We start from the raw sequence: 27,966 nt of genomic DNA, 5'->3' as shown, positions 1-27,966 counted from the left end.
TCTCTTCTGGCTTTGCTGTAGATTTGAAGGGTTTGCTCAAGGTGATGGGCAGTGCTGGTCGAAGACTGACCATGCTGCATCAGAGCCGGACTGCGTTTGAGGAGGCGATACTGACTAACCTGGAGAAACCCAGCCACCCGAAAGGCCTTGAGTGGACAGTGGTGGAACCATCCAGTAACCCCCCCACCCCTGATCGGACGCTGCCTGTCTACTTGTCCTACTTCGACATGTTGCTAACCGAAGACTGTGCGTGGCTATCGAAGGGGTTAGCCGAGCGTCCGGAACTTGACCACAGCTTGAAGACTGAGCCACACAAAGAGCCAGAACAATGCCCCATTGTGGACAGCCAGGAGCTTTGTGTGTCCACGGAGCTGGACTATCAGAACAGTGTCCACATAGAAGAAAGGTCCCTAGAACAGGTTCAGACCATGGTGGTTGGAGAAGTTCTCAAGGAGATAGAGACAGCCTGTAAGCTACTGAACATTTCTGCAGGTAAATAATACCGAATGTAACTCAAATGACTAGTTTTATTAGCTGAATACTCTAACCAAAGCTGCTTTTTTCCCCTTTAATGTAAAATGTTTCTGAGCCTTGATAAAATATTTTTCTAATAGCTAAATCTGGTTTCATTTTCCTCCCATCAATAAGCTCAATGTAACACCTTTTAAATGTATATTCTTCCTTTACTTTTAGTATTTCTTAACATTTCTTTACACAATGACTACTCTTGGTACACATCGTTTGTACGTAATATAAATACAAAGCAGCAGACTTTCCTAGATTGTGTAATGGCTGTAAAATGGTGGTCTAGATTAAAGTAATGCCATGAAGACTTGTAGATCCAGAGTAATGTGATACAGGTGTGTACACTGTGTGCCATAGCTGACTGATCAACAATGTCATAAACTTGTTAGCTCAGGATTAAAGTGACGTATTAGCATATGGCAGATTGTTTCAGAGCAGCTACTTTGTACAATGTGATAAATTCTGTTTGCACTGCACTCGAGTGACTCTCCGCATTGTCCTACATGAATATCGAATGCTAAAGGGATGTCCACAGGTTATAATGGACTTGCCTCATTCCTTGTCGATACAAGATATCAGTGGATTTTTAAGGCAGAGAAAGATAGATCCTTGATTAGTACAGGTGTCAGAGATTATGGGCAGAAGGCGTGAGAATGGGGTTTGGAGGGAGAGATAGATCTGTCATGATCAAATGGCAGAGTAGACTTGATGGGCCAAATGGCCTAATTCTAGTCCTTTCCCTTATGGCCTTATGACAATATGAGTCTTCTATTGCCTCGATTGTAAACAAGCTCAGTTATATATTTTATTGATCGCAAACTGTGGGACATTATGAGCATTCTCACCATAAATTGAACTTAATAATGTTCAAGCAGCAGATCTAAAAATTAATGATTGTGTTCCGCTGCAAGCAAAAAGGAGCCTAATTTGAGCGGTTAAAGTGAAGTTACAACATTCAGGTGCAAGGGAAATGATATGGACACAATTTAATAAGGAAAAACATTGACAGATTAGCACAACATCAGGTTCCAGGGTTGTCTCAGAATACTTTACAAGGGTTGATACTGAATGCGTGTGAATATCCAAATTAAGTAACGCAAAAGGAAGCTACTGTGTTCTTGTGTCGATATCTTGTCTTTGGAAGAACAATCCCATAGCTCCACTTTCCGTCCTCTCTCCATTGTCTTGTAAAATAACCTCTTCCAATATTAAATCAATTCACTGTTTAAAGTCAGTTGAATTTTATTTAGTCACCAATGCAAGTTATGCATCCCTCATTGATCATTACAGCTCACCGTGTAAAAAAAAAAACCAATTTCTGCCAGATTTTATTACCAGTTAAATCTGTGTTCTCTTCTTCCCAACTAGTTTGGGTCACCGCTTTGAAAACCCCACTGATTTCACACAAAGCCAAGCAGCCATTCACACAGTTGGTGACTGGAAAATGAAGTCTTTGGACAGGTTCATTTAGGATATTATAAAGTCAGCCATGTACGGAGGACGTGTCAAGTGGGCATATTAGTGGTCACTGGACCAGAGTTCGACACATAAATAACAGTGTACCTGCTTCACAGCTGACGCCCCACCTCTATCGGGGGCATTTGTCATTCTTACTTTAATTGTATAAAAGCAAATGAGTTCAGAGTTCATAGACAGCAGAGTTTTAAGATCTAGTTATGAAGCACTGCAAAGAGAGGCACCTGAACCTTATACGTACCTCCTATCTGAAGCGATAGAGAAGGCATCTGGGAGAAGCTACATCATAGAACTTACAGCCGACCAAGGCTGCTTCACCTGCTGCTCATTTCTCGATCCCATAGCCCTGCATTTTTCCCTTTCATGCTCTCGTCACAACGGCTTATTCTTTTAAAACTCCATGCGATCACATTATTTTCATCTATTTGACATGAGGAGCAGGTGACCCCCTGAATGGTTTTATTGCCTTTGTGTCAGACAATCTGGCAAACTGAATCAGATTGGGGTCTGTGAGCAAGACTAAACAGATGGAAGCCCTCCATTTGAGAAATGTACAAAGAAAACTGTCTCCCAATCTAAGTTATACTTATTTATCCTTAGCCCAATCACCAACAAATTTACACTTGTAAATCTTCCAAATTTGTGTTTATGCCTTTTGTCAATTGTAGATGAATTTACAGTTCCATCATTCCATTTGTTTGGTCACTCAAGCCGAGTGGAGCAGGAATTAGAATAAAATGTTCTGCAGATCTTTAAGGAACTGAGATTTTACATTGGATTCAAGTCCAGAGCGGGGTCATTCATTATCCCAGCATGAAAAATAACATTCCCCCATTTAGTGCCTTCTTTCTGGAGCTCGTGGGTGAGGTTTTCATTCATCTACCTTGTCAACTCCCCATTACGCTGCGTTCCCAACACAGACCATTATCATTCTTTCCAATTTTCACTCTGCTTTTGGTCTTTGCCTCTTCTCAAGAGATTGTGTTGATTGACATTAGGCCTCCAGTATCTCAAATGCCATTCAGGCTGAACAATGGGCACTGCCAGAATATTGAACCTTGTGATGAAGATAGATGCAAAGTGCCGGAGTAACTCTGCGTCAGGCAGCATCTCTGGAGAAAAAGGGCGGGTGATGTTTCGGGTTGGAATCCTTCCTCGGTTCAGACCCGAAACATCACCAAGTCTTTTTCTCCAGAGATGCTGCCTGACCCTCTGAGTTACTCCAGCACTTTGTGTCTATCGTTGATTAAAAAAAAAACAGCATCTGTAGTTCCTTTCACCACATTGAACCTTGTGGTGCCTCACTGTCACTTTTGCCCATGACTGGAGGCTGTGCTTTCCTATTCTAGCAAGGGCTGTTGAATAGCAATCTGCTGTTAAATGGAATTGGGTTGATGCATGCAGTCAACTAATTCTAGGCAAACAGTTGCCACTGTTTCTCAAACTCTGACCAAACAGAAGGATCACTGAAGGGCAGCACAGGGGTAGAGTTTCAGCCTTACAGCTCCAGAGACCCAGGTTCAATCCCCACTGCGGGTGTTGTCTGTACGGAGTTTGTACATTCTCCCAATGCCACGTGGGTTTCCTCCGTTGCTCCGGTTTCCTCTAACACTCCAAAGACATACAGGTTTGTCCATAGTGTGGGATAGTGCTAGTGTATGGGGGTGATTGCTGGTCGGTTTGTACTTGGTGGGCCGATGGACCTGCCTCCAAGCTGTATCTCTAAAGTCTGAATCCAAGCTGCACGCTTCGGTGCAGTAAACATACTGGCCATTATGAGCAGGCTAGCCGAGTAGCAAGAGCACAGGCAATCTGCAAGATGTTACCCTGTTATCGTTTACAAAACTTATTTATAAATGAAACCATGGCACAGTCAATTCTTCAGTCTTGTAATGGGGTTGTCCTACTGTACGAGCTAATTCAAGAGTTCTCCCGAGTTTCCCCTGATTCGAACTCGGAGAATTACGGTAATAGCCGCTAGTAGGTACTCGGGGCTCTCGTGGACATTTTTCAACATGTTGAAAATTTTTCACGCGTCTTCCCGAGCTTACCGCGTTTCCCGAGTGCCTGCCGTTAGCGTTACGAGCCGCTAAGGGACGTCCCGAGCTCTGATGTACCCGCTCTGTATATTCTATGTGCTTACCACGAGTTTGATTTTTTTTTAAAACTCTGGAGCGCTCTTGAATTAGCTCGTACAGTGGGGCAGCCCCTTAAGAAAGATTTGTATTTATATGGAACCTATGATACCACTTACACTTAATGGTGCTCTGGGACAACCTGTGTGTTAACGTAGGTCATTAGTTAACCTGTACATCCAACACATCCATTTTATGCGTAGCAAGCACCCCCTAACATCAATGTGAGAACGATCAGTTAATCTGTTTTTCAGAATGGTTAATTGAAGAGTAAATACTGGTTAAGGCACTGGGGCCTTGTTTAAAAATAGCTCAACGGGGTATTTTAGGTTAACCAAGGAATGACCTGGGTTATCATCTCCAATGGTAATGACAATGGGGAGCTGAGTATGTTTGGGAAATTTAAAAAAAGATAATGTAATAATCATGTGTGATTTTAATCTTCATGTACACTGAGAAATACATTTAGCAGCAATTATGTGGAGAATCCATTGAGGGATTATATAAGAGATGTGTTTCTAGATCATTTAATGATGGATGACAAAGGAACAAGTTATTTTTGATCGGGTTCTGAGTATTGGATGGGGTTAATTTGATAGTTTTGAAATCTTTAGGGGAGAATTATTGATAATATAACAGAATGTTGTTTCAGCATTTAAAGTGATTTAGTTCAATATGAAACTAGGGCATTAAATCTGAATGAAGCAAACTGCAATGGCATGAGGTGTGAATTGGTTAAGGTAGATTAGGAAGCTATATCAAATGGTTTGACAGTGAGAATAATACATAGTTTAGAGATAATATGTATGTTGTGTCTATCTTGATGGAAAATGGAATAGAAAGTCTAATGGAAATAATGAAGTACTACAGATCTAGAGTAAACAGGCAGCTCAAGAAATCAGCATTTGGTTAAGCTAATATCAGTTAATTATTGCAACTCCATGGCAATAAATCCTCAGGATTTGATACACTGTACCCAAAGCTTTAGAGGCATTGACTATGAATAGATTCTAGTACAGTTCCCACAGATTGGATAGTCCCGAACTTAACAACATTATTCAAGAAAGGAAGTATTGGCGATCAGAGGGTGTTCTTAGATAGGAGTCATTGAAAGTTAAATGGTAGGCTGGGCTTTACTGCACAAGGGCTTTGAGTGAATCTTTTGAATTCTCTACCCGAGAGGATGTGGAGGATCAGTATCTGAGTTTACTCAGGATAGAGATTATTTTTTTTGTTCAGATATCAAGGGAAGCAAGGATTATAGGGTTAGTGCACAAACTAAGGTAAAAGTACATTTATGCTCTTATTGAATGGAAAAGCAGGCAAAAGAAATTATGTCTCAGCTCAAATGGTTTCTTTGTAAATTAAGAACATTTGCCCTTAAATTACAAAAAAACATTTTCAAATGAACTATGCAATAGTTACTACAGTGCAGGGCACTGTGCATGAGTGCATGGTGCAGAGCACACGCATAGTGCCTGGGTGCAGATAAACAATTCACGCCGGTAAATCTGTTCCTTCCTTCCCTCAGATCATTACTGATCTATAGTAAAACAACATAAAATGATGGAACAGCTTTTATCTGGACTCCATTTACCCAGCTCCTTGGTGCAGAGATATCTAGGTGAGGAGTCACAGATAATTTGAATATGAAGCAGATGGCAAGCAGTGTTCATTTCCTTTTAAGGTTGAGTAATACAGCCCAACCCTTAATAAAATGCCACCCTATCAACTAACAGGTTGGAGACACTAGGCTGTTGAATCAATAATTTCTAGGTGTGGGTTTGATCAAAATTCTGGTGAACAGGGTTTGGCTAGCATCCTGGGCAAAACCAGCTTTGCCTGCAGCAAAGGAGGCTAAGGGTTAACCTGAAAGACGTCATGAGGGGCATGGATGAGGTGAATGGTTACAACTCTTTTCCCAGGGTAGGCAAGGCTTAAGTTGAGGAGGGAAAGATTTAAAGGGGCACCGAGGATTGGGGGTTTACGTCACAATATTGCAGAGGAAATGGTAGAGATGTGTATAGTTACATTGTTAAAAACACAGTTGGACAGGTTCATGGATAGGAATGGTTTAGAGGGATAAGGACCAAAATACAGGGAATTGGAGCTGGCTCGGGATGGCACCTTGGTCAGTATGGAGGAGTTGGGCCGAAGGGTCTATTCCACGTGGTATAACTCTATGACTGTATGAGTTCCAATCACTGAGTTCTCAAGTTCACAATTGTTAGTGCTTTGCTGGACCATAAATCAGAGCACAGAAGGCGTTGTTGCAGAGAGGCAGGCAGACCACCAGGGGCAGTAAGTGAATGGGGCACTTACAGATTTACATGTCGGTTAGAGAAGGTCTTCATCTTTGTCCCTCCCTCTCATCTCACTGTTCTATGGTTCATTCCATAGATTCAGCTTCCACTGCTCAATCTGCCAAACAAGGTTTTGTTCCTGCTTCTGGATACAAGTGCTTCCTGAAGGCAGCACTGAGCGTATGGTGGTACATATATCATCTTAACCCATAGGTTGATACACAATATTTAACCTATCTTTCTACCTCTTATCGTATATATCACTGATTTGATTGGACTCCTTTCATAGAAAGAACTTGGAAATCCTCAGAGTCCTCAGATCAACACCTCAAGTAGAATGCACTATTAGAACGCAGGCCAACTAACATATATAAAATAGAAACAGAAAATAGGTGCAGGAGGAGGCCATTCGGGCCTTCGAGCCAGCACCACTAAGTGGGACCTTAGAGCACATCTCTAAGGTCCCGCAAACAGCAATGCCACATCATTTTCTTTTGACTTGGCCGATACAGGTCTGAAGAGTCCTTGACAGTGGATGTTTTTAAGGCAGAGACGGACACATTCTTGATTAGAATGGGTGTCAAGGGTTATGGGGAGAAGGCAGGAAAATGGGATTAGGAGGCAGAGATCAGTCATGATTGAATGGTGGAGTGGACTCGATGGGTCAAATGGTTGAATTCTACTCCTATAACTTGTGAACATGAACTTGTGACTCTGGAGCATCCATTGTTTGGGCTTTTAAAATTCCCATCTATAATTTGCAAATGCACGTGCACATTTGAGATGCGTCACACCCGCTACCCCCTGCCTTTCTCCCCCCACACCCCCTTTCTCCCCCCCGTGCCCCACGTGGGCTTACACCTATTTCTCCCTCCCCTCCAACTACATTCCCTCCTCTGGCTTCACAATTCACAACGCTCCAATCCTTTTGTCTCACACCTTCTGTTTTTTTCATGTCGGGTCTTTGTTCAACCATCTGACTATCAAAACCCGCCCTCACCTGCGTTCACCTTTGACCTGCCGTGACCTGCGGACTGCCTGTACATGGCTTTATGAAAATTGCAAGTTTCCTGTAATACACGGCATTGTTGGTAGTTTGCACACCACTCTGTGTCAACTGTTCCATACAGCAAACATAAAAGAGAATTCACTCCTCTAATGTCCACATTGTGAATGTCAGTGTCTAAGATCAGGGTCTCTTCAATGACCATACAAGTAATGGGAGAACTATCTTCTCCTTTGAGATTGAAGGACATGTCAGTCCCTCTCCAGTTAGTTTCTGCTGGCCCCACTTATGTTCAACATGTCCTCCCAGAGACCAGGACGTGATTGTTAAAATTGAATAATGTATTTTGTTATATGTGTGGTGGCTAAACAGCTGGGAGTTTGTTCATGTAATGAGATGCGTTTAATGAGATCCATGCAACGTGTGTGAGGGAGAGATAGAGCAAATGAATATTTGGTGTGAGTCCTGAATGGTAGGAATTATGAGTGACTGGGTGGAGGTTGTGTAGGGTTCAAAGCCATTGAGGCAATTGGTAGTAAAAGATGCATTCACTGAACTAGAGCACCCTGTAGACCATTGAACTTCTTGTAGCTCCACATCTGTGACATTTAAAATACATTTTGGCAGATACACGAATAGGAAAGGTTTAGAACCAAACACGGGCAAATAGGGCTAACATAGATAGAATATCTTGGTCGGCATGGACAAGTTGGGCTAACGGACCTGGTGCAGTGTAGTACAGTGTGTTTGGTTATATGTGTGTGTGTGCGTCAATGCTCACGCTGTGTTTGTGCATGCCTGTGTATGTGCACGCGTGTTTATGCCCGTGCGCGCGTGCATGTTTATGTGTGTGTTTGGGTGTGCATGTGTGTGTGCGTCAATGCTCATGCGCATGTGTGCGTGTGTGTGCGCACGTGTGTGTGTTTGCGTGTGCCTGAGTGCGTGCGTCTGTGTGCGTGTGTGCACGTCTGTGTGCGTGTGTGCACGTCTGTGTGCGCGTCTGTGCACGGCAGCGTATTCGTCTGGGGCAGCATCAGATTTCCTGAGGAATCTCCTTCTCTCCTGCTCTAGTGCAGCATCTATGATCCACTGAGCTTATTCTGTCTGTGAGGAGCCATTATTGAATGTAGCCCAGCTCAGCTTCAGCCAAGTCCATCCACTGCTGATCAGCAATCAGCAACTGAAGGATGTCTTCACAGACATTTTTAACATCTCACTCAGCCAGGCAGTAGTGCCGAATTGTCTTAAGAGTGCCACCATCGTCCCTGTACCGAAGAAACCAAACCCAGCCTGCCATAACGACTTTCGACCAGTGGCCCTAACACCCATTGTAATGAAGTGTTTTGAGCGACTAGTTATGCAGCACATCAAAAACAGTCTACCTGCCGACCTAGACCCACTGCAGTTCGCCTATAGAGCCAACCGATCCACAGAGGACGCAGTCTCAACAACACTGAACCTCGTGTTGTCACATCTCGATCGGAAAAACACCTATGCCAGGATCCTCTTCATAGACTTCAGCTCCGCTTTCAACACAATCATCCCGCAGCAGCTGGTGGAGATGTTGGAGCTGTTGGGGGTTGATGCCGGCACATGTAGCTGGGTCCTGAACTTCCTGTCGCAGCGGCAGCAGACAGTCAGGGTGGGCAGTAGGACATCAAAAACCATAGCCGTGAGCACTGGCTCACCCCAAGGCTGTGTCCTAAGCCCCCTTCTGTTTAGTCTGCTGACACACGACTGTACTGCCAGACTCAATAACAACTTCATCAGCAAGTTCGCTGATGACACAACAGTAGTGGGTCTCATCAGTGACAACGATGAATCGGCGTACAGGATGGAGGTGGAGCTGCTCACAGGTTGGTGCAAATCCCACAACCTCATTCTTAACGTGGGAAAAACTAAGGAGATGGTGGTTGACTTCAGGAGGGCGGGGAAACATCACCATGCATCTCTGCACATCGACGGAGCTGATGTGGAAAGGGTCAGCAGCATGAAGTTCTTGGGACTACACCTGTCTGATGACCTGACGTCCACGGCCAACACCACAGCTCTGGTCAAGAGAGCCCAGCAGCGACTTCACCCCCTCTGAAGACTACGGAAAGCAGGCCTCCCCACCACACATCTACGGACTTTTTACAGGGGGACTGTCGAGAGCACACTGACATACGGCATCACTTCCTGGTTCGGGAGCTGCAAGGCGTACGAACGGCACCAACTGGACAGGATAGTGAAGACCGCAAGAAGGATTATTGGTGCTCCACTCCCCTTCCTGCTGGACATATACAAGAAGAGATGCATCAACAGAGCCATCTCCATCATCAAAGACCCTTACCACCCATCACATGACTTTTTCACCATCCTCCCATCTGGGAAGAGGTACAGGAGCATCAGCTGCAAAACCAGCAGGATGCTCCTCAGCTTCTTCCCACAGGCTATAAGACTGTTAAATGAACTTTCCCCCCTGCCAAGTATCGCGCACAAACCCCCCACACTGCAGCAGAGCCACTGTTGTGCCGCTGCCGGTCGGAACGGCTGTTGAATGTTATTGAATGTTATTAGAGGGTTAAATTGTTCATGACTGTATTTTAATTTTAATTGCTATTTATTTTGTAACGAAAACTGAACGGACACTGGTTGAGAAACGTTTTTTTGTTTCCTCTGAGTATGCGAATACTCAGGAAATGACAATAAAGATTTACAATTACAATTACAATTACAATTACAATTACAATCATGTGTTCATATTCTATATTATTATTATTCTGTACAATGATGATCTTGCAGAATCTCTCCCGGCCTCTCAACTCCCATCAAATTACTGGATTCACCTCTGGACTTTGAGACAGACCCAGGAATTGATACAGCAGCAGGCAATGTCAATGATTCCAAGAGACAGTGGGCTGAATTTCCCCAGTATTAGAAGGCTAATTTTGGGGAATTATTAGAAGAATTATTGGCTCTACATTTTGGTGGAATCAGATAGCCAAACAGTAGTTGTTTCTTTTCTAATCTTTGCAGAAATGGAGGCTGACTTTAGCTGATGCCAGTCATTCACAGTGGATTTAATCCAATGAATATTGCAATTAATGTTACCTACTTGCTGAAATCATTGTATTACACATAGATATTAGTGATGTTAGTATTTGTTATTGCGATGAGCAAATTCATGTCCCAGCACTGCTGAACATGGCACTCATTTATCTTGCAGAGTTTAAAAAATAACCAATCGCTTTTGTTTTGGTTGAATGATGCCGCTGACATGTAGTTCCAATATTTCTGTGCCGATCCCCAAAATGGCTCAATATTGAAATACGGTCTTCCCAATCAATAATGGAGTCTACCAGATATCTTCAAGACTATTCAAGAAAAACAAAATACATACAGATAACAGTATTTGTTGACTGGATATTTGCAGCGGAAAGCCAATAATCAAAGTAAAGCACATTATTCAGCAGGCGCTATCTCAGAACAGTGTATACCAAGGTCATGCTGACCTATAAAACAACATTTGCAATACCTTAAAGTACAGTGTGTTGGAAATGTTGTTGTTTATGTTCTACTGATTCTACTTTACTGAAGAAAATGTATTTTCATAAAGGTTGTTATCTCATCAGTCTTAAGGGGAATACTGATGGCATTTTAGGTAGCTAGTGGCAGTGCCAGGCTTGCTCCAAATAGGGCCTTGAAATGTCACCTTGCTGGCTGGGGATTTGGGGCAGGTACGAGCTACAACAGATTATATCAAGTAAATGCTTTGGTCCAATGCTTCTGGTGTGGAGTGACTTTACAATAGTCTGTGAGTTGAGGGAGTGCCACAGGGCAGTGCCTGCTCTTTGACCACAGTCTCTTGCTGGTCACACGGGTAGTATCACAATTACGTCCCCATTCAAATGGCAGCTTGCTACTATTGACTATGACAGCTAAAAGGCCATTCTAATTTGACCACTCTTACTGTTATATCTCTGCCTGTTATTGCTGTGCGCTTTACAGTCCAGTTATTAACCAGCATGAGAAAAAAATGCATTAATTTTCAGCAATGGATTATTGTTTCTATTGTTGACATTAAAATCCATACACTGCTAAAGACAGATTTGATTAGTCATGTTGTGATAATGTTGTGTGGTTCTTTGTGGCCTCTTCAGTGCCCGATGTCTCAGCTTGGTGGAATTAATTGCTTTGCTTTGTACATGTTGATGAGGAAGCAATTGCAACTAGCATCCATACAGTAGGGAATCCAGGGGAAGGGTTTAAATCAACAAATAATCAAAACTCGGCTTCAGCCCATTGCAAATATACTTACTTCTAGTTTAACTGTGGCAGGCAAGGGGGTTGTCAAGTTTATTATTATGGTGAGGTACAGATAAAATGAAAACAAATCTTGCTTGCTGTAACGTTACACGCACCTAGGCCCAAATATACAAAAACAAATTATACATAAATTGTACATAAATGGCATATAAAACTTCTAAAAGCAAAACAAACTATGCAAAATGCAAGTCATTGGTGCAAAATCTAATTAGTGGCACAAGAGGAAGGCCACATTGTTCAGTTGTCAAGGTGGAATTAGGGTTTTGCAGGTTAGTTCAAGAAGCTGATAGTTGTAGGGAAGTAGCTGTTCCTCACACTGGTGGTGTAGTGCCTCAGGTCTCATTACCTCATGTCCAATGGCAGCAATGAGAAGAGGGCATGGCCAGACAGAAGGGATAGATGACACCTGCTTGACACAGTGCTTCATGTAAATGCTTTTGATGGAGGGGAGTGCTTTGCTGGTGATGGATCACGTTGAGACCATCACTCTCAGCAGCCACTTGGCATTCGTGTGTATTGAAATTGCCACACCGAGCCATAATGCAACCCATCAGGACATGTTCTCAGTACATCTGTAAAATTTTATTCCAATATTCTGAGTAGAGTTGTCAACTTTCTCACTCCCAAATAAGGGACAAATGGTCAAAATAAGGGACAAATTCCCGACGGCAATTCATTGACCGACTCGGCCGTGGCTGGGTGAGTGATAAGTTGGCCCAGGTGCTGGACTGCACACAAAGCCCAGCCAGCGGGCAGCTGAGGAGTTTTGGCCCGGTGAGAAGGAGGGGTGATGGTGTTGGCGGTAAGCGAAGGTCTGAAGGTCGGACAGCTGGCCGGGCTGCCGACCGACGTGACCACGGGCGAGGCTGCTGCACTACATGGGCTGCACTACGTTCGGGATAGGCAAGGAGGGGCCAGATGCGGCGTTCCAATAGTCCCCTAGACCTGAGTAGTTGCAGTTAAATATGGGACAAGACCAGTCCCGTATGGGACAAACCAACTTAGCCCAATATACGGGATGTCCCGGCTAATACGGGACAGTTGGCAACCCTAACTCCGAGACATAGAGAATCTCTAAACTTCTAAGAAAGGAGAAATGCCGGTGCAGCTTCTTTGTGATTACATTCATGTGCTGGGCCCAGGACAGATCCTCCAAGATATTCATTCCCAGGAATATCAAACTGCTAATTCTCTCCACCACCAACCTACCAATGGAAAATGGCACACGGTCTCCAGTCTTTCCCCTTCTGAAGTCAGCAATTATTTATTTATGTAGGAAAGAATTGCAGATGCTGGTTTAAATCGAAGGTCAAAGATTAAATCGAAGGTTAAATCGACACAAACTGCGGGAGTAACTCAGCGGGACAGGCAGCATCACTGGAGAGAAGGGATGGGTGATGTTTCGGGCGAGACCCTTCTTCAGACTTATGTCAGGGGAGTGGGCGGTAAAGAGATAAAATGTAGTCGGAGATGGTAAGACTGGTCGGAGAACTGGGAAGGGGAGGGGATGGAGAGAGAGGGAAAGCAAGGGCTACTTGTAGTTAGTGAAGTCAATATTCATATCGCTGGGGTGCAAGCTGCCCAAGCAGAATATGAGGTGCTGCTCCTCCTATTTGCGCTGGGCCCCTCTCTGACGATGGAGGAGGCTCAGGACGGAAATGTCAGTGTAGGAATTATTTATTTGGTTACATTGATCAAGAGGTTGCTGGGTGTTCTATCACTCTCCTGTGTTCTGACTGTTGATTTTTCCAATCACAACAGCGATGTCAGCAAATTTAGAGATTGCATTAGAGCTGTGGTTAGGCCCACAGCCATAGGTGTAAAGTGAGTTGAGCAGGGTGCTAAACGTGGAGCTTGGACCTGCGCCTGTGTCAATGGCCATCGAGGAGGGGAGATCGATCCACACTGTTTGGGGTCTGCCAATGAGAAAATCAAGGATTGAGATGTAAAGAGAGTTATAGAGGCCCAGGTCTTGGGGCTTGGTGGTAACTTTGGAGGAGATGATAGTGTCCAGCTGTAGTCGATGTAGCCTGGTGTATGTGTTCCTATTATCCAGTTGGTCCAGAGCAGAGAGGGGGTGGGAGATTGCAACCTGTTTTGACTAATGCAATCAACCCAACGTGCACAAACAAATAGATGTTGTGTTTTGTCGGGCTGTGCACGCCACACGCAAGAAGAAGAAGGACACAAATTGCTGGAGCAACTCAGTGGGTCAGGCACCATCTCTGGAGACCATGGATAGGTGACGTTTCCTGTCTGACCCACTGAGTTACTCCAGAAATGTGCGCCCTTTTACGTAAACCAGCATGTGCAGTACCTTGTTTCTTCATTTATGAGTAATCTGTTCTGGGTAAACTGGTCTGGCTATTAAATATGGAAGTTTAAAATCTCATCTAGTAACCCCCACCTCCATTTCCCACTGCTTTATCATTTATCATTAACCTGCAAAGTATCACAGTTATTTGGGCTTCAACTAGTGCAGCAACAACTGTGCAGTGGCATTACATTTGCATAAATGAGAATTGGTTATCTTTGTTTTAAGGAAATTGTGAGGTGGTATCTTTGATATCCATTGAAAACAACAAACGGGGCCTTGTTTTAACATGTAATACACTTGACAACCCCCGACAGTGCAGCATTGCCCATGAACTGAGGCTTCAAGCTGGATGCGATGCTCAAGTCTCTGGAAATAGATCTGAACCCCTAACTTGTGACTCGGAGACAAAAGCATTTCCCACTGACCCTTAGCTGATTTGGAACATGCAAGCATATGAATTAGAAGCAGGGATTGACCATTAGGCTTCTACAACTCCCTTTGCCATTTAGTACAATCATACTCAATCTGATGATCATCTCAAATCCATATTCTTGTTTGCTCCCACATCCATGAAATATGTTTTGTTGTTACAGTATTTCTGCCATCACTTCCCTTAACTCAAGCTTCCCATTGATCGGACTTGAGAGGGGATCTTATAGAAACTTACAAAATTCTTAAGGGGTTGGACAGGCTAGATGCAGGAAGATTGTTCCCGATGTTAGGGAAGTCCAGGACAAGGGTCACAGCTTAAGGATAAGGGGGAAATCTTTTAGGACCGAGATGAGGAAAACATTTTTCACACAGAGAGTGGTGAATCTGTGGAATTCTCTGCCACAGAAGGTAGTTGAGGCCAGTTCATTGGCTATATTTAAGAGGGAGTTAGATGTAGCCCTTCTGGCTAAAGGGATCAGGGGGTATGGAGAGAAGGCAGGTACGGGATACCGAGTTGGATGATCAGCCATGATCATATTGAATGGCGGTGCAGGCTCGAAGGGCCGAATGGCCTACTCCTGCACCTAATTTCTATGTTTCTATGTTTCTATGACATTAAGATCTCAGCTCCACATCTTCATTTCTTCCAGTTTGCCAGTTCTTCCTGGTATCCTGGTCTCTAGTGCGCTATCCATAAAAGGGCCAGGAAGCAGGCACCGCAAATAATTAGGAAATCTAATAGATTATTATCGTTTATTGCTGGGGAGTTGCTTGTAGCAGTATATTTTGCTTCAGTTATATAGAATGTCTGCAGTGCCTCGTATAGCATTGGTCTCCTTAAGGAAAGATAGTAATGAGCTAGAAACTGTTTTGAAGAGGTTTATTAAGGGCCTGTCCCACTGTACGAGGTAATTCAAGAGCTCTCCCGAGTTTCCCCTGATTCGAACTCGGAGAATTACGGTAATAGCCGTTCATAGGCTCATCGGGGCTCTCGTGGACATTTTTCAACATGTTGAAAAAACTTCACGAGCTTACCGCGTTTCCCGAGTACCTACCGTTAGCGTTTAGAGCCACTAAGAGACATCCTGAGCTCCGACGTGCCCGCTATGCACATTCTACGTACCTACCACGAGTTTGATTTTTTTTTTAACTCGGGAGAGCTCTTGGGTAAACTCGTATAGTGGGACAGGCCCTTTAGACTAGCATCTGCTGTGGGCCATTTCTCTTGTGAGGAAAAATGAGGCAAAGTCTTTTTGCTCAGTCACGAATCTTTTGAATTGCCTTTGTTATGGTGTTGGGGAAGGGCAGGAAGAGTGGAGTCTATGAATATATCTTTCATAGACAGATATTTAATAAGCAAGAGGTCAAAGGTTACACCAATGGGATGACTATGACACAAAACTATGAATCAAAGCAGCACATTTCATGGGTCTAGGAGAGAACGTTAGCAGCCTAGTGAGGAAGGCAGTCACAAAAACATGAGTGGAATGCTGACCAAATCTTTAATACCCCAGTAAGAGCCTGGAATCCTTTCTTGCCTTATGGGGCCTGAGGGAGATCTTATAGTGAAAGATTATTTGTGGACAAAATGGAACTAATAGTATGGGAGGAAGAAGTAGTTAAAAAAGGATTGAAGTCAATCACTGTGAATAACTCCCTGTCACAAACTGAAATGGGAAAACATAAAAAGGCTAGTGAATCCTCACATGACACCTAAAGGGCTTTTATCAGATGAGAATTTCCATAACTGCCATGTTATATCATGCAGTTGGGTTTATTCAAGCTCATGCAGCATTATACGGTGACTCAATTTATAATGATTCATTTAGACATTGCCTTTCATCTTTTTCTCACCCTAAGGCACATGTAGTGCTAATAAACTATAAAGGAACAGAGCCGGCACTTTGTACACAGCAAGTTTCCACAGGCAATGAGAAAATTACCTGTTTTAATAATGTTAATTGAAGGGTAAGTATGGCCAAGAAACAAGGGAACACTTTTGTGATCCTCCTCAAAATAGTACCATGGGACCACTTGTGGTCGCCTAAGAGACCAAATCGGGCTTTGGCTTATCTTATCATCCAAAAGACACTTCAGTGCTGCAGCTTATCAAAAGCTAAAATCGTTACATTGAATACTCTAGAGAATAAACAACCAACACATCAGGGTAAGGACTGTTGATCAACTGAGCCAGAGCTGTCGTGTGTTCATGCTGACCCGTCATTTTTGACAATTTAGGAAACTTTCTTGGATTCAAGAAACATCCATGTGAACTCATAGTCTGGAGTCCATCTTGGTTCTGTTGCTTCTTATTGACTGTCTTGGCACGGACAGGAGGAGCACCGTCCCCCTCCCCTCCCCTCCCCACTCCATCCCACGGACTATTGGTGGGCATCCTGCTTTTAGACCAAGCAATATTCCATCCACTCCTTAGTGAGGTCCCCAACACAAGGGATGTGGGAAGCCTAAAACACTCCTTTGCATTTAACAGGTAGAAGAAAAAGTGAGATGGTTCTTGTTAAAATCCAGGCAAATGAGCAATTTGTAGTGTGTGAGAATGTACCCTGCAATCTGTGGTATCACATATCAATCAATCAATCAATCAATCAATCAATCAACCTTTATTGTCATCTTGCAAGCAACAGTTGTACAGTGCAAAATGAAAAGACGTTTCCCAGGGAATAGCGGAGCATCGCACATGAAATTTAAAACGTTTCACACATAATAACACTAAAAACAATCCAGTCCCTGATGGAACAGTATAAATAAATAGTTAAAAGCAGGTAAAACACAATGTTAAAATACAATAAACCAATCATAAAAATGTCCGGGGCAGCTGATTTGAGTGGCCAGTGCCAGTTATTAAAGTGTCCGTGCCAGCCGCAGAATCAAGTGACTGTGAGTACAGAGTGACTGTTTAGCAGCCTCACAGCCTGTGGCAGGAAGCTGTTTAGCAGTCTTGTAGTCCGGGCTTTAATGCTTCGATATCTCTTGCCTGATGGCAGGAGATCCAGGTGTATGTGGAGGGGGTGTAGTTTATCCTTAGCAATTCTCTGAGCTTTTTTCAGACAGCGGCTCTGGAACAGTTCTTGTGCCGAGGGTAGGGAGACGCCAATGATCCTCTCTGCTCCCCTCACTACATATGTTATAAAGTTAATTTGTTTGATTGTTTCATTGACTGAGCAATGCAGGAAACAAATTTGAGTTATGCATTTTATATAAATATTATGTTCCCTGCAGATTAAGAATATTAACTCCATCTTATCTTGCCAGTATCTTGTTTTAGAAACATAGAAACATAGAAATTAGGTGCAGGAGTAGGCCATTCGGCCCTTCGAGCCTGCACCGCCATTCAATATGATCATGGCTGATCATCCAACTCAGTATCCCATACCTGCCTTCTCTCCATACCCTCTGATCCCCTTAGCCACAAGGGCCACATCTAACTCCCTCTTAAATATAGCCAATGAACTGGCCTCAACAACCCTCTGTGGCAGAGAGTTCCAGAGATTCACCACTCCTGTGTGAAAAAAGTTTTTCTCATCTCGGTTTTAAAGGATTTCCCCCTTATCCTTAAGCTGTGACCCCTTGTCCTGGACTTCCCCAACATCGGGAACAATCTTCCTGCATCTAGCCTGTCCAACCCCTTAAGAATTTTGTATGTTTCTATAAGATCCCCTCTCAATCTCCTAAATTCTAGAGAGTATAAACCAAGTCTATCCAGTCTTTCTTCATAAGACAGTCCTGACATCCCAGGAATCAGTCTGGTGAACCTTCTCTGCACTCCCTCTATGGCAATAATGTCCTTCCTCAGATTTAGAGACCAAAACTGTACGCAATACTCCAGGTGTGGTCTCACCAAGACCCTGTACAACTGCAGTAGAACCTCCCTGCTCCTATACTCAAATCCTTTTGCTATGAAAGCTAACATACCATTCGCTTTCTTCACTGCCTGCTGCACCTGCATGCCTACTTTCATTGACTGGTGTACCATGACACCCAGGTCTCGCTGCATCTCCCCTTTTCCTAATCGGCCACCATTTAGATAATAGTCTGCTTTCCTGTTTTTGCCACCAAAATGGACAACCTTACATTTATCCACATTATACTGCATCTGCCAAACATTTGGCCACTCGCCCAGCCTATCCAAGTCACCTTGCAGTCTCCTAGCATCCTCCTCACAGCTAACACTGCCCCCCAGCTTAGTGTCATCCAGCAAACTTGGAGATATTGCCTTCAATTCCCTCATCCAGATCATTAATATATATTGTAAATAGCTGGGGTCCCAGCACTGAGCCTTGCGATATCCCACTAGTCACTGCCCGCCATTGTGAAAAGGACCCGTTTACTCCTACTCTTTGCTTCCTGTTTGCCAGCCAGTTCTCTATCCACATCAATACTGAACCCCCAATGCCGTGTGCTTTAAGTTTGTATTGATAAGGTTCCTGCAATTAACAATGATGATTTGTTATTTTTCAGACCCAATGGAGTGGAGTATAGGGAATGTCCAGAAGTGGATCTTATGGACTGAACATCAATATCGACTGCCACAGATTGGGAAATCCTTCCAGGATCTCAGTGGGAAAGACCTCTGCTCCATGTCGGAAGAGGAGTTCAGGCAGAGATCTCCGATGTGCGGTGATATTTTGTACGCACACTTAGACATCTGGAAATCTGGTATGTGCTCATCTTGACTGAAGATAGACTCATCTTAAACTGAAGGTAGACACAAAATGCCGGAGTAACTCAGTGGGACAGGCAGCGTCTCTGGAGAGAAGGAATGGGTGGTTTTTTCGGATCTAGAAGTCTGAAGAAGTGTCTGAACCTGAAACATCACCCATTCCTTCTCCCCAGAGATGCTGCCTGCCCCGCTGGGTTACTCCAGCATTTTGTGTCAACCCCCCACACTCATGTTAACTTACATCGAGGGTAGGTGAATCAAACTTACTATAATAAGTAGGTAGTTAATTTGTGTTCAAGAAGGAACTGCAGATGATGGAAAATCGAAGGTACACAAAAATGCTGGAGAAACTCAGCGGGTGCAGCAGCATCTATGGAACGAAGGACATAGGCAACGTCGCCTATCTCCTTCGCTCCATAGATGCTGCTGCTCCCGCTGAGTTTCTCCAGCATTTTTGTGTGCCTTGGTAGTTAATTTGTGGTGTGTACGCAAGATCCTTTCTGGATCGATAAGTTGAGAAACCTGTTGGGAAAAGGTTATTTAAGATTTTCAGTGAGAAAGAATTGATTGATAATCTTCTATAAAAGGGGCTTTGCGATAATGTGAACATACTGTGATAGAATTTCCGATTCTAAATGCCCCAATTTTGTTTAGAACTCAATAAAGTTTAGCTACCTTCGCAGCATTCCACTTCACCCATGGGTAGCAGTTATTGGCAATCTATTCCACCATGGAAAACATCTCGGGCTAACTTGATCTGACCTAGTTTCCCATAAACAAACATTTTATCATGTTGTTGGATTGAGAATCACATAAATCATGGTCTTGTTTTATTGTTTGAATATCCGGTATCAAAAATAATATGTACAGCGTGGATTCCTGTGGTGAAACCAGTTTAGTTTTATGATCATGTAGTCCACTATTGTTTTTTTTCATTATTGGGAGAGCCAATTATTACCAGAGGGCACAACCTCTGAATTGGAGGTTGACAGTGCGTCTGAGATTAACAGGTTCTTGATTAGAACGGGTGTCAGGGGTTATAGGGAGAAGGCTGGAGAATGGGGTGAAAGCGGGAAAGATAGATCAGCCACGGTTGAATGGCGGAGTAACCTGATCGGCCGAATGACCTAATTCACCTCCAATAACATGAACTTATGAGCATAAGAATAAAAGGAAGGAGTTTTATAAATGAGATGAGGAGGAATGTCTTTAACCAGAGGGAGGTGAATCTGTGTAATTCATTGCCACAGATATTGGTGGAGGCCAAGTCAGTGGGTATTTTTAAAGCAGGGATTGACAAGTTCTTGATTACTAAGGGGGTCAAAGGTTATGGGGAGTAGGCAAGAACATGTGATTGAGAAGGAAAAATAGATCTGCCCCATGATCAAGTGGTGGAGTCGACTGGATGGGCCGAATGTTTAATTCTGCTCCTGGGTCCTATGGGCTATGGTCTTACTCGCTGCATTGTCCTCCCTGTTTACAAAGTTTTATTCTGAAATCATCCCGTGCAAATTTTGCCCACTGAGTAATGTGTCAGAGGGTCACTCTTGTATTCTGAAGCTGTGAATGGTCACACAGCATCAACTGAGTTTCCTGCACAAGGTAATTGAGGTTTCATTGTCTGGTTTAGTTGTATCTGCAGCCAATCCATGCTCCAATGGCCATGTTATATATAAACATCTTTGGGCTTGGTTATAATCAGGGCACTCTGCTTCTTTGTTGGATGGTTCCATAACATACATGTAGTTTGGAATGATCCAATATTAACAGGAAGCTCTTTATTTCAATGCTGGTGGAGCTTGCCGTTCTTTCATGTTGTAATATCAGGCTTGGCATAAATCAGGAAAGTAGAGTACATGTAACAGGAATAGAGAAAGCCTACGAGAGATTAACATATCTAGAATGAATGAAGCAAATCCTTATGGAAAAAATGGTCTTGACCTGAAACGTCACCCATTTCTTCTATCCAGAGATGCTGCCTGACCCGCTGAGTTACGCCAACATTTGGTGTCTAATCTTATAAAAAAAGGAATGCATACAGGGGCCCTCCTGGATCAATACACTGAGGAACCTTTACTTCAGAGATACAGCACTGAAACAGGCCCTTCAGCCCATCCAGTCCATGGCGACCAGTGATCAGTATGTACACTCCACTCCCTAACAACATTTAACAAAAGAGAGGGAAAGGATTGCAAGCAGGGAGCTCTTGTTCGGCCAATGTCAGTGATAGGACAAATGCTGAAATCTCTAATGAAGGATGTTCAGTCCAGTTTAGTTTATTATCACGTGTACTGAGGTACAGTGAAAAGCTTTTGTTACGAGCTAACCAGTTAGCAGAAAGACAATACATGATTACAATCATGCCATTCACAGTGTATAGATACATGATAAGAAAAAATAGGTTTGAGCAGAGTCAAAATGGATTGAAGGAAGATAAATGGTGTTTGGCTAATCTACTAGAGTTCTTTGAGGATGTGACTAGTAGATAGGGAACCTGCGAACATAGTTTGCTTTTATTTTTTGAAAGGCTTTTGATGCAGTCACCCACAGGACGTTGGTCAACTCGGTTAGAGCATGGAGACTTGTGACTAATGTACCATCATGGATATGGAATTGGGTATCTGATAAATTGTTGGAATAAAAAGATCGTTCTCAAGTTGGCAGGGTAGTGGGGTACCACATGGGTTGGTGATTGAACCCCAGCTATCTGCAAGCTGTATTAACAGTTTGGTTGATGATACTAAACTAGATAGAATTGTGAAAGTGGTAAAGGTTATAAAGAGGCTTTAGGGATTTAGACAATCCGAATAGGAATGAGCACAGATGGAATATAATACACGTTCCTAGAAGTAAATATCACCAGCAACCTATCCCGTCCAGGATGCAATGGCCAAGAAAACACACCAACGCCACTACTTCCTTAGAAGGCTCAGGAAGTTTGACCTAACTTAGGAAGTAAGAAATTGCAGAGAATTGTGGTCGCAGACCTGACCATCACACAAACCAACCTTGCTTCTGTTGACTCCATCTACAATCCAAGTTGCCCTGGCAAGGCCACCAACGTAATCAAGGAGTCTCACCCCATACACTCCATCTTCTCCCCTCTCTCATCAGGCAAGAGGTACAGAAGTGTGAATACACACACCTCCAGATTCAGGGACAGCTTCTTCCCACCTGTTATCAGGCAACCTAAAGTTAGAGGCTATCAATTAGAGGCTACCTAAAATTGGAGAATTCAATGTTCATATAGTTTGGGTTGTAAGCTACCCAAGTGGAGCATCTGCAGTTCCTTGTTGCCAAGATCCTGAATGGGAATTGATAGGGTCAATGCTGAGAAGATACTTCTCCTCATGCACGAATCCAGCAGTAAAAGTATCCTTTCAGAATAAGTGGTCGCCTACTCATGACGGAGGTGAGGAAGATTTTAATTTTCTTCCCCAGGGAACTATGACGGCTGAGTCATAGAATGTTTTAAAGGCTTCAGCTGACGGGTTTTTGGATTAGATAGGAGTTGAGAGTTATGTTATCAAGCAGATATGTGGAGTTGAAGATCTGAAGGAGTGATATGAAGATCAGATCAGCCATGATCTTAAGCAAGGCGGAGCAGGCTTGAAGGATCAGTGGCCCAACTTGTGCTTCCTTTAAAAAAAAAAATGTTTTATCCTAGTATTCATCTGGAAAAAGAAAGTCAGTTTTTCTGCAATGGTCTTATTTTCCAAAACTCTTGCGAGCAGCTCAACGATTAACTGCAATGCTTGATGACTGAATCATAACAGCACTTTTCCATTCCATCATACTTCAGTAACTAAACCCGCAAGTTTCCATCATCATTATTACCAACATGGTTAAGAAGGTTCAATGGTTGGGTATTAATGGTGGAGTAGCAAGATGGATTCAACAGTGGCTGAATGGGAGATGCCAGAGAGTAATGGTGGATGGTTATTTGTCAGGTTGGAGGCCAGTGACGAGTGGGGTGCCACAGGGATCTGTGTTGGGTCCACTGTTGTTTGTCATGTACATCAATGATCTAGATGATGGTGTTTTGGATTAGTAATCTGCAGTATTATTGCTGAAGTAAGTTTATCTACAGAGAGATTGCCAGTTGGAAGAGTGGGCTGAAAGAGGCAGATGTCTGCTGACAAGTGTTTGCTACATCTTGGCAGGAAAATCCCTCTCATTAAATGGCAATTGAAGAATCTAGGTGACAATTAACTTTCCCCCTTGATCTCGGGGGTGGTAAAGAAAGTTTTATGTGTGGCCTTTATAAATGGTGAAGGGGATTCATGTTAAAAATACAGGCATGGTGAGCCTTCTGGAGTATGGTGTACAATTATGGTCGCCTAATTATAGGAAGTATGTCAACAAAATAGAGAGAGTACAGAGGAGATTTACTAGAATGTAGCCTGGGTTTCAGCAACTAAGTTACGCATTTGCTGAGTGGGATGAATTGTGTGCTTCTTAAAATAATTTCATCAGAACATAATGCATTTTGGTAGAAAATGGCTTTGTATGATCCAAAGTTTAGTGCGTAATGGGGTACAACTCACAGGGCTGGCATCACTCAGAGAGTCAAATTAACCATGCCATTGTTTTATAAATCAAGCTACCACAGTGAGAACTGATGGCGCGAGATGACCTCTCTTTCAGCGACGAAGCTGGCACGGGATCCAGCAGACCATATAGTTGATACTTTCTCCACCTTGTCACAGGTTGCAGTAATGTAAGCAACTTAGCATTAAAACTAACCACAATTATGTCCTGTTCATAAAAAAGACTCTTATGTTGCTGAAAGATTGTTGGTTATTGCGTCTTATACTGTTGAATATTTTTGCACTTGTATTGCTCATTGAAGTTTACATGGAGGTTTAGGTTTAGGTTTGTTATTGACACATGTACCAAGGTGCAGTGAAAAGTTTTGTTTTGCATGACATTAATAGACAATAGACAATAGGTGCAGGAGTAGGCCATTCGGCCCTTCGAGCTAGCACCGCAATTCACTGCGATCATCATCCACAATCATGGCTGATCATCCACAATCAGTACCCCGTTCCTGCCTCCTCCCCATATCCCTTGACTCTGCTATCTAACTCTCTATCTAACTCTCTCTTGAAATCATCCAGAAAATTGGCCTCCACTGCCTTCTGAGGCAGAGGATTCCATAGATTCACAGCTCTATGGGTGAAAAAGTGTTTCCTCATCTCTGTTCTAAATGGCCTAGCCGATATTCTTAAATTGTGGCCCCTGGTTTTGGACTACCCCAACATTGGGAACATGTTTCCTGCCTCTAGCGTGTCCAATCCCTTAATAATCTTATATGTTTCAATAAGATCCCCTTGCATCCTTCTCAATTCCAGTGTATACAAGCCCAGTCGCTCCATTCTATCAACATATGAAAGTCCCGTCATCCCGGGAATTAACCTTGTGAACCTACGCTACACTTCCCCAATAGCAAGAATGTCCTTCCTCAAATTTGGAGACCAAAACTGTATACAATACTCCAGGTGTGGTCTCACTAGGGCCCTGTACAACTGCAGAAGGACCTACTGTATACTCAACTCCTCTGTAATGAAGGTCAACATGCCATTAGCTTTATTCACTAACTGCTGTACCTGCATGCTTGATTTCAATGACTGATGAACAAGGACCCCCAGATCTCAAATAGATCAGATAATACTACACATAAATACAATGAAGTCAATTCGAGTTACAATGGGTCAAGCGAAGGGGGAAGCTATAAAATGCATAATATAGTTCTCTGGGACACAGCACATGGTTCTAGGGACAAAGTCCAAGTTGGGAAAAGTCTGCCTTAAGGAGAATGACCAGACTCTGCAAAAAGAAGTGAGTTGACAAGCAGGTGGTAGATATAAGAAATTGTGAAATTGTTCCCAATGGTGAGAAGAAACAAAAAGTAGAACACTTTTTAAATGATAGGAAACAGATATTTGTTTGTGTGCAAAGGAATCTCGAGACACAGAGTGTAAACACATAAGTTTAAGAACACAACAAAATAGGAGTAAAAGTACAGTGGTGGCACGGTGGTGCAGCAGTAGAGTTACTGCCTTACAGCACCAGAGACCCGGGTTCGATCCTGACCACGGGTACAGTCTGTTCACCCTGCAACCTGCGTGGGTTTTCTCCGGGTGCCCCGGTTACCTCCCACACTCCAAAGATGTACAGATTTGTGTGTTAGTTGGCTTGGTAAAATTGCAAATTGTCCCTAGTGTGTGTAGGATAGTGTTAATGTATGGGGATCGCTGGTCGGCGCGGGCTCGGTGGGCCGAAGGGCCTGTTCCGTACTGTATTTCTAGACTAAACTGAAGAGTAGGCCACCAGGTCCCTCACGCCTGCCCTGCCATTCACTATGATCATGGCTAATTTATGGATTATATGAAGGGATCCACTTTGGTTCACATTATAGAAAAGCAGAGTGTGAAAAGGAGAGAGATTGGGTCGTGTTCATTTGCGTTGTATATGGTAGTATTCACAGAAGTATTATTATACCTGGCACCCTTGCTACTCACATGGCCCCCTGGGGTGCTATTCCTCCCCTCGTTTAAGGGGCGCCTCCACCACACCCTGCTCCGCAATGTCCAGCAGCGGAAGGACCCTAGACTGTGGTCCTCCTACACAGAGCCTTGGCATGAACCAAGCTTCAGTGCATCCCTCAGCACGTACTCCTGCAGGCTGCAGCAGGCCAATTGGCAACATTTGCCGACAGACATCTTACTCAGCAAAGGGATCAACAAGTTTTGGGCAGACACAGAGCGTCATTCACGGAGTTGATGACCTTCCAGCAGCAGTTGATATCCGATCTCGGAATGCGTCCCTTGGAACAGTCTGCTTGGGAGGATTTCAATAGACTTGATAAACATTTGGACAACTTCTGACAGCCAAAATGTGAGATGTTATTTCTGTTCATGAGCATGCTGTGTTCCTTTGCTTCCATAGAGTCTCCTATATGCCAGTGGTGGACAGGAGGTGTCCACAAGGGAGTACAATGCTTTCCCCTGGCCTCCTCAGAAGGTGCAGTTTTAATGCTCCCATAAAGCTGGTTAGAGATTGAGGAATGCAGTATGATTAGTATTGTGGACACCAACTTACACTATGTACCAATTCATTGCCTAATCAGTGACACATTGCAGCACTCTCCACTACTGCGAGGAGATGCCAAGGGAAAGGCACTTCTAATCATTTCACTGAAAAACTGACTACGTTTAAAATGTATGTCCATTGCTGTGAAGTTCTTTTGAAATCTTGAGTCTAGTTTAGTTCATAGATGCAGCCTGGAAATCGCATCTATCCTAAACGCTGGACTTGGGACAATTTTTACAGAAGCCAATTAGTCTACAAACCTGCACATCTTTGGTGTAGGAAGCAGAAGATGGAGGCGCAGGCAAGCACCGAGAAAACGCACTGTGACTGTGGTAGCGAGTCTGGTTTGTCATATCTTTGGGATGTGGGAGGAAACCAGAGCTCCTGGAGAAAACTCACACGGTCACAGAGAAAACGTACAAACTCTGCACATTCAGCACCGGTCGTCAAAGGTTGAGAAACACACATTTTCTCTAAAGGGGAGAAGTAATATTGAATAATGAATATCAGATGGGAGGTTCCATGCTGAGAACTGATGATTAAAACAAACTATTTTCCTTTTGTTTTTAGCTGCTTGGATGAAAGGGAAATCGTCTCCTGGAGATAACAGATATAATGGTAACATGCTCCTCACAACTGCTGAACATTCCATCTGTATGTAACCTCGCTTTCTATTTATAGAAATAGATTCTTTAAATCTACCTGATCCTGATTTACTTGCAGAAGGTCTTGACGTGCTGAAGTAACTATAGTGATTGTTTCTCGACACAATCTGAGTAGTGCTATCTACCCATTGTTCCTAATTCATTCAGAATGTAGTGAGAATGTAGTGGACCCTATCCTTATGATCACTTTATATTTCACGGTCTTAATGAAAATGTATAGATCTGCCAAAAATTGTCCTAGTGGGAATATTCCATAGTCAGAAAAGGAGCTGATTTGCTACATGCGCATCCAACATAGAATCACAGTCATGGAGTTATACAGCATGTTAACAGGCCCTTCAGCCCAACACGCCGATGCCAGCTGAGATGACCCGTCTACGTTAGTCCCATTTGCCTGCATTGATCTATAACCCTCTAAACCTTTCTTATCCGTGTACCTGTACAAGTGCCTTTTAAATGCTGTTATTGTACCTGCCTCAACGAATCCTGTGGCAGCTCATTTCATAAACTCACCACCCTCTCTCAGTGAATATCCATTTAGAAAGGTCCAGTTGAGAGCAACAAGATGGGATTAGTCGCTGTGATGCTTTTTTTGGGTTGGCAACGCCAAGAGTCAAGAGTGTTTAATTGTGTGTGCAGCCATTGAATGGGGTAGAACTTCCCTCCAGAAGATGAAATCTTGAAGCACAATTAGGAAATGTATTGAATTTGAATGCTATCTTCTGTCCACGCCACCTGTGAATGAGTGATGGAGTCTGGAATTCATGACCTGAAACGGTGGCTGAGAAAGAAAACACTCGCACAATGTTTAGCATTAACCTGAATTTCGAGAAACAAGGCCACAGTTGAGAGCAACAAGGTGGGATTAGTCTCTGTGATGCTTTTTTGGGTTGGCAGAGTCAAGTGTTTAATTGTCAAATGTACTGACAATGGAACAATGAGATTCTGACCTACAGCATCATAACAGGCCTGTAAGCACAATATACATAGATACCATTTCATAAACTAAAATCCAATAAATTC

At 43.3% G+C, this 27,966-nt stretch overlaps 1 protein-coding gene across 1 annotated transcript in view; it reads left to right on the top strand.

The window, feature by feature from the left end:
* LOC129708616 (SAM pointed domain-containing Ets transcription factor) overlaps positions 1-27,966 on the top strand; it is a 79,924-nt gene that overhangs the window by 38,303 nt on the left and 13,655 nt on the right. Inside the window, exons 2-4 of the mRNA XM_055654470.1 lie at positions 22-492; positions 18,982-19,179; positions 26,849-26,896. Coding sequence (XP_055510445.1) covers positions 45-492; positions 18,982-19,179; positions 26,849-26,896 — 694 coding nt within the window. The 5' untranslated portion in view covers positions 22-44. The remainder of the gene's footprint in view (positions 1-21; positions 493-18,981; positions 19,180-26,848; positions 26,897-27,966) is intronic.

This window comes from Leucoraja erinacea, chromosome 24, assembly GCF_028641065.1.
Source record: "Leucoraja erinacea ecotype New England chromosome 24, Leri_hhj_1, whole genome shotgun sequence".
Classification (NCBI taxonomy): Eukaryota; Metazoa; Chordata; class Chondrichthyes; order Rajiformes; family Rajidae; genus Leucoraja; species Leucoraja erinaceus.
This window is presented reverse-complemented; position numbering and strand designations above follow the sequence as displayed.